At 35.9% G+C, this 8089-nt stretch overlaps 1 protein-coding gene across 1 annotated transcript in view; it reads right to left on the bottom strand.

The window, feature by feature from the left end:
* The window catches only part of LOC111705677 (protocadherin-like wing polarity protein stan), a gene marked incomplete in the record, with an annotated part of 36117 nt that overhangs the window by 16128 nt on the left and 11900 nt on the right, over window positions 1-8089 (bottom strand). Inside the window, 3 exon segments of the mRNA XM_023478306.1 lie at window positions 2029-2127; window positions 3751-3832; window positions 4842-7590. Of these exon segments, the coding sequence (XP_023334074.1) occupies window positions 2029-2127; window positions 3751-3832; window positions 4842-7590 (2930 nt within the window).

Below are 8089 nucleotides of genomic sequence, written 5' to 3'. Positions count from 1 at the left end.
GCCCCCCCCCCCCCCCCCCCCACACACACGACTTCTTTCAATCCTTCATTAATCTTGTAGTTAGCTGGTCTAAAATTCTAAAATTTAATCCGAGACGAGAATTGAAAAGTTCTTGTTAAACAGTGTCAGTCACGATATGAATACAGGGTGTCCCAGAATAAATCTTAGAAAAAATAATCTTTGCAGTGTTACGTGTGCATGTTATTGTACGACAAAAGGCACAAGAACTACGTTTAAAGTTAAAAATTGTTTTAAAAACATGACGGACACTGGAAACTCCGGTTAATTTCAAGTACCGGGCCGACTTTCAGACTGCTAGAGCATGCAGTACAGTACACGTACAGACAGTATAAGTCAAAACAAGACGGTACTTTACATATTATATAAAAACAGATCTTTGTTTTTAGGGTCATTTTAAATTACAATCCTTATAACATTATAATTATAACATTTAATTGTGATTGTGTGTTTTAAAATAAAAGATGTCTGATATGAATTATTTTAACATTTCTTTTGGAACACCATATATTTCAAAGGGTTTACGTCAAGATTAGAAAGCGATATCGACAGCAGTAAAAATAAACATGAAAAAGGCAATCACCTCTCCCCCCCCCCTTAGCCTGAGGCCTGCGCAATCAGTGCTTTGAATAGAGTGTCGTTTTAACGGTCTGACAACCAACATTTTATGATATTTTTCAACTTGTATAGAAACCTTCTTAACAATAGATTTTGAGGCATATTTAAAAATATTTAAAAATATGCAGAGGAATTTTTGACCGGGAGCTCAATGCAAACTCATTTTAAAGTCACAAATTGTATGCATGCAAAATGTTTAATGCTTGCAAAAATATCTATGATTATACCTACTTAAGACTTTTTAAGTCTGTAAAATTTGAAAAGTACTTATTAACCGCGCACTCCAACACATCTTACTGTTTATGTTAAAAAAATAAAAAGGAATTTATAAGATTTAAATTGACGGCTATGTTTTTCTTTTTTATATAATTTTTATCGTTACTATTTCACAGCATAGCACTGATGAAAGAAATTCGAACGTTGATTCCACTATGAACTTAAGAACGTTAATTCCACTATGAACTAGAGAACGTTAATTCCACTATGAACCAAAGAACGTTAATTCCACTATGAGCCAAAGAACGTTAATTCCACTATGAACTAGAGAACGTTAATTCCACTACGAACTGAAGAACGTTAATTCCACTATGAACTAAAGAACGTTAATTCCAATATGAACTAAAGAACGTTAATTCCACTATGAACTGAAGAACGTTAATTCCACTATGAACTAGAGAACGTTAGTTCCAATATGAACTAAAGAACGTTAATTCCACTATGAACTGAAGAACGTTAATTCCAGTATGAACCAAAGAACGTTAATTCCACTATGAACTAAAGAACGTTAATTCCACTATGAACTAAAGAACGTTAATTCCAATATGAACTAGAGAACGTTAATTCCACTATGAGCTAAAGTACGTTAATTCCACTATGAACTAAAGAACGTTAATTCCACTATGAACTAGAGAACGTTAATTCCACTATAAACTAGAGAAAAGGTCTTAATGCGACATTTACGCTACGACTTTGTGAGCTCTTTGCTCCTCTACCTTTGATCGTATGCACACGCGTATGAGAAAGCTCTGATTTTCTAATCCCTATATCTTTGCAACCCAATGTGATAAACCTTAGATATTTCAAACTATGAATTCTGTTAGATCAGATAATCTAAGTTTGAAATATCAAAGCTTTACACAACCAGTTTACAAAGATAAAGGGATTGGAACATTTTAGTTTGTGGCTAAAAATCAAATCCCTTTTCTAGTTATATATTAGATATATTATTATATTCGCGGAGCTTTCTCAATGTGAACTCCTAATCCTTACCGGTTGTAGTATTTGACCTCCTAATCCTTACCTATTGCAGTATTTGACCTCATAATCCTATCTATTGTAGTATTTGACCTCCTAATCCTTACCGGTTGTAGTATTTGACCTCCTAATCCTTACCTATTGTAGTATTTGACCTCCACTGAATGCCATTGACCGTCGGAGATACCTCCCGGAGGATGTACACTTACGGAACTGGTCTCCTCCCCGGTAGAAAACCTAAACAATGCAGTACACTGAAACATTGCAAAAAAGTGTGAAAATATTGAAAATTCGAAGAAAAAAAAATCATGACTAATTTAAATAATGACGACAATTGTCTCTCTCAACCTTGATCTTTTTATATTATCATCAACATTAACATTTGAAACGGTAATTAATTAATTTTACAATAAGCAAAATGTGGCAATTGTTTATTTTTGTACAGAGGTACCAAAATTATGAGACTCCAGAGATATTGATAAAAATCTATAGCTTTAACAGTAATAAAATTATTATTATCATTACTATCATTACTATTATTACATTTTTTACGAACATTGAAACAATATTTTAAAATGTCCATAATTTACGTATGCTAACAATGTATTTCTGAAACTTTTGACTGAAAAAAAGTCGACAAAACCGAACTTCTTATTTTTAGTTGAAAATATAGATTACAGGAGCTCAACTAACTCAATTTATAAAACTTTAAATCAAATTAAGTCCAGGACCGACTTTTAGCCAGGTAACGAAAGCTGTACACTGTACAGTACACAAGTAAGGCAACCGGAACAGTACCCTAAATGAATGTTCCCATTCTAGTAAATTTATGCGAACAAACGAAAATTTTAAGATAAACTTCTTTTTGAACTGAGTTTAACTCTATGGCATTCAAAAGTTGCCAGCTCAGGTTAACCATGTGATCAATGCACCATTGAAAGTATCCGTGACGACCAGCTATGAAAGTTTTACGAATAATTTGAACCCCCCAACCCCTCTCCCCCCTAGCTAAACATCAATATTAGGAAAAGAGTGGGGGGGGGGGGTGTTAAACAATTATATTTTTATTAGGATTTAAAGAAACAGATAAACTTTTATTTTGTTCTGTTAAAAAAATGATATTCTAATCATTTTTGTTTACATTGACTAAAAATCATAAAATATTAACAATGTTGTTTTTCAATCTTCCTTGCCAAGAGTTTAATGGTTCAAAGAATTGGTTAGTGTTGAATTACCATGGAAAAACTGAAACCAATGCCAGAAAATTTAGCTTCACAATTAGAGGCGTTTGAAAGCGAAACCGTTCAGTTGATATTTTGTCCCGTTAGCTTGCATTTAAGTAATTGTAAACTTAAAGGGATTGTGTTCTCAATTTCTAGTGAACCTCCTAACAAAAGCGGCAATGCCCGATTTACAATGGTACCCTTTAAAGCTTTGTATGAATTAGATATCAATGTTCTGAGTCGAAAAATGTTTAATTTCGAAAACGAAAATAAACAGTTTAAAGAATCATAACCATTGATATCTAATTAATACTTGATCAGACAAAGCTTTTAAGGGTACCGTTGTAAATCGGGCATTGCCATCTTTGCTAGGAGAGTTTAAATTAAAAACTGTGAAAGTTAGTCATCAATCTTTTAGACAGCCTTTTAAGTGTCGCAACACCTTGGCCTTTGTTTTTACCTTACCAACATTATTAAGCTTTTTGTAGCCATATGTAGGCATATACATTTTAAAAATTCAACACGTTTTATTCTTTAGCTTAATTTTAAAATGATAATGTTGTAGCTGTAAAACTTCATTAATAATTAAATTAATTAAATTATTATGAATTTTTTCATTAAAATGTTTATTTTATACCTGAATACTAATCCTTCGTCTTGTACACTAAGTGACATGTAATCATGCTTCCCGTTGTACCGTCCGTTGTACATGAGTAATCCTGGAAATAAGTATGTACATTGTACAATATATTTACACATTACATAACATTAGGATTGATAGTATAGACAATATATAGATTATCTAATTTCTTCTGGTGGTAAAATTAATCCTATTTAAAAAGGTTAACAAAACTAGATATCAAAACCGAAACCACAGGAAATAAGTTTTTGCCATAAACTCTATAACGTAAACAACCTATGAGTTCTGTTTGATCAAATAGTCTAAGTTTAAATTATCCAAGGTATGCACCAGGCTGTAAAGATCAAGAGATAACAAAATTTGAGATTGTGGCAAAAAAACACAGTTTCTCACCTAACAGACCAAAAACTCGTTAATTTCTTAAATGCACGTTTTTTTAAATCGTTAATAATGCGAGGGTGAAAAGTAACCCTGAAGGAATAAATATTGTAGCATATGTTAATATTATGCAGATTGAATATATATCAAGGCATAATGTTGATACAGTTTAATACGAATTGATATTAACTGATCACGATCAAAAATAACATCTGTATTAATCTCTGCCGCTACCTTTGCCAACCCTAATCGTTAAATTGTAAAACAATACAAACTGAAAAAAACGATGTGAGTATCTTTTTACGGACCCAACATAAGTTAGATTCATTTTCTCATCTATTAAGTCTCTCTCAAGTGACCCTATATTTCAAGAGGGTCATCGTAAGTCTTTCCAGTTCAAAAAGAATTTGATTCTTACATTTTTCTCAATATTTCTGTAGCAAGAAATCCGCAATACCCATTTTTTCAAAGATATCTATTTCATTCTTTTTCAGAGAAATCGTTCAAGTGTGAATCAGACGGGGGGTAAAAATACGTTTGGATGAAACCAATAGGAGATGTTAAGCTGTTGCACTTAAGGGGGTTTTACTGCTAAAGTTTCAACATGTAACTAATTCAAATTAAATTTAATAAAAAGCACAAGCCGTTTTCGACTACCTAAAAATTACTATAAATTTTCAAAAAAGATTTTTGTGAATGTTATATTTTACCTGTGTGTTCTATTGTTGCAAAATCCAGTTTTATATTGAACTTGAACCTCTGTTTGAGCGAGGGAAGGGAAAGAAAAGCCCCATTGCTGAAGCTCCGCGCCTCCAGTTGACAGAACTGATTGTAGAACGGGCTCTGGGTGCAATTCTCACAGATAAACCCGCCCTTGATTAAGGGTGCACAGGAGGAGGGTGGAGCACAAACATCTGGAACACAACCCCCCTGGAGTAGACTTATCTCACAGTTCTCTCCAGTATAGTTCTCCTGGCAGGAGCACGTGTATCCCCCCTCCTTGGATATACAGGTCCCGGAGTTATGGCAGGGGTTGGAATAGCACATGTTCACTTCGATATCACAAGTGTAATGATTCTTCTCACCAGTGAAACCTTCAGGGCACTCACAAGAGTAGGTCTTGACAGCATGAATAGATCTGAATAGAATACTCTCACCTTCTATAAAATGCTTAGCAGAGCCAAACATAAGTCGGGTTTCACATGTCTCATAGTTCAGACATGGCTCTCGAATACAAATGTTATCATCAAATGGAAGGATTTTGATGGTGGAAAGTCGGACAAGTGTTTCTAGGTTTAAATAGATCTTGTGTTGAATGTATTCAGGATCTAGGTACTGTTCTTCAAGGGAACCAGGAACCCCAACGGAAAATGTTACATTCAGAATGTCTCCTTGCACCTCTGTATCAGATTTAATGCTGAATACATGGATATTTTCCTGTGGTGCAGGGATCACTGCTGAGAGAGCATCGACAAAAAATGAGAAGAGCGGAGACAAAAAGGCGTCCTGAGTCATGTTGTTCAATCGGAGAGTGACCGAGTGATGCATCATTTCCTTTGTAACCAGAAGTACATCTAGGCTTACAACGGATCGAACCTCGTTTTTCCCATCAAAGACAGACACTCCCATTTTGGCATGAATAGGAACGTTAGTATTGAGTTTCGGGGACAGAGTGATTTCTCCTGTGTTTGGGTTTAAGATAAGAAGGTTGGCATTGTTCCCGTATGTAATATTATAGTACAGCATGTCTAGAGCATCTGCGTCAAATGCTGGGATTTTACCAATCGGCGTTGTGGGGAAATTATTCTCATAATTGTTGAAGACAATACTGAAGTCGTTTAACTGTGGCGAATTATCATTCTCATCCTTAACTCTGACCAGGAGAGGAATGTCTGTGCGCAGTGGGGGGGATTCAGCTCGCAGCAGGAGATCATACTCAGTCTGATCAGACTCGTGGTCAAACTCTGTATCTGAGATAAGGCGGGCAATGGGTTTTCCCACCTCCGTATCCAGATGAAATAAATGTGCATCCCGTCCTCCAATAATTGAGTAGGTTACAACTGCATTTTCTCCCTCATCAGGATCTATAGCTTCTATCTCAGCAACCAGACTTCCAACTGGAGAATTCTCTTTGATAAAGTATTCCAACTGTTCATCCTCAAACTTGGGTGGGTTGTCATTGATATCCAAAACATTGACCAAGATAGGAACAGTAGAGGAGAGCTGGGGCGTGCCTCTGTCAACCGCCAGTGCCACAAGTTCATAATATGGGACTGTTTCACGGTCTAATGGTCGGTTTGTTCTCACAATCCCAGAATAAACGTCAACCACGAATGCTCCGTCACCGTTATTACCCCCATCAAATGTGTACATGATTCTACCATTCAAGTTCTGGTCTCTATCATTAGCAAGGATCTCTAGGATAGAGGTGCCGGGTATGGCATCTTCAGATACTGCTCCATGATAGGCAGGTTGGGTAAATGAGGGTTTGTTATCATTCACATCTACAATAACAATCTCCACATCCGTTGTATCCGACATTTTAGGGATTCCATTGTCATGTGCAGTTACTGTCAGAACATATACTTCTTTCTCCTCTCTATCCAGAGCACGGTTTATAATGATGGATCCTGAGTTGGGATCTATTTTAAAGTCTCCACTCTCCTGGTTTGAAATATCATAGGTTATTCTAGCATTCTCTCCAACATCCTTATCTGCCGCCATAACTACCAGAACTGTTGTTCCAACAGGTGCATCCTCAAACACACTCACAGAGTATGGAGCATTCTCAAAGGATGGTGGATGAGTGTTAGCATCACTAATGTTGATGTATACAGTGGCCGTGTCAAATCTGCCCCCGGAGTCAGTAGCACTAACCGTGAGCAGAAATCTTTTCTCCTGCTGGTAGTCCAGCGGTTGAGCAATAGATATCACACCCTGGGCATTCTGGGTTGAGATGCTGAATCGGTTTCGCGTATTTCCTCCTGTAATTTCATAGTGAACTCGTGCATTCTCATCCTTATCCAGAGCAAGAAGGCTTAATACTGAAGTTCCAGGAGGGTCAGTTTCAGATGCAACTGCTTCATAAATCTTCTTCTGAAAAGTTGGATCATTGTCATTTCTGTCCTGAACTTGTATAATTATAGTAGCTTTCTCAGCTCTTCTTGGAGCTCCATTATCTAAAGCTTCAACTCCAAACTGATAACTAGACTGTCCTTCCCGGTCCAATAACTCAGTACTAGTCAACCATCCAGTACGCTCATCAATAGCAAATGGAACAGCATCCGTAGCATCAACTATAGAGTAGGTTATCCTTGAATTCTCTCCTTCATCCCCGTCATATGCCTGGATCCTAACTACTGAATATCCAATAGGAACATTCTCTGGAACTGCTTCCTGGAAGTACCCGGAGTAGAACTTGGGAGAATGATCATTTACATCCACAACTTTAATCACAACCTGGACAAAAACAGTGTTAAATTTTAAATTATCAAATAAAATAAAATTTAATTTATAACATGAAATGGCAGACCACATCTTGGAATTCTCAAAACTAGAAGTTTAATATTTACTGCTATTAAGTTTCTTAGATAACTGCGCTTGGAAAGAAAACAATTCAATTTTATGTGTCAAATAATTCTCATGTTTATTTGGACATTCTAAAGTAACATATTTCTTGTAAAAGTATTAAAATCAAGAGGTATAAAATTTATCACAATTAGATACTGAATTCATCAAAACTGTATCCACAGCGTGAATAAGAAGTTCTGAAATAGAAACATTTTCTCTCCCAATGCATGTCACGGGAGAATAGGCTTAAAAATAAGAAATTTCCCGTTATTTAGTTGCAAAACTGCAATTCTGCACGCAATTGCAGTTCTAGCTTTAAATGTGGACAAGGTACAACTAGATACAAGAAACAACCAGGGGGGAAGGGGGGCTCAAACTTTTTGACATT

This window comes from Eurytemora carolleeae, unplaced genomic scaffold, assembly GCF_000591075.1.
Source record: "Eurytemora carolleeae unplaced genomic scaffold, Eaff_2.0 scaffold354, whole genome shotgun sequence".
Taxonomy (NCBI): Eukaryota; Metazoa; Arthropoda; class Copepoda; order Calanoida; family Temoridae; genus Eurytemora; species Eurytemora carolleeae.
The sequence above is the reverse complement of the archived record's forward strand: the minus strand, read 5'-3'. Positions and strand labels throughout refer to the sequence as shown.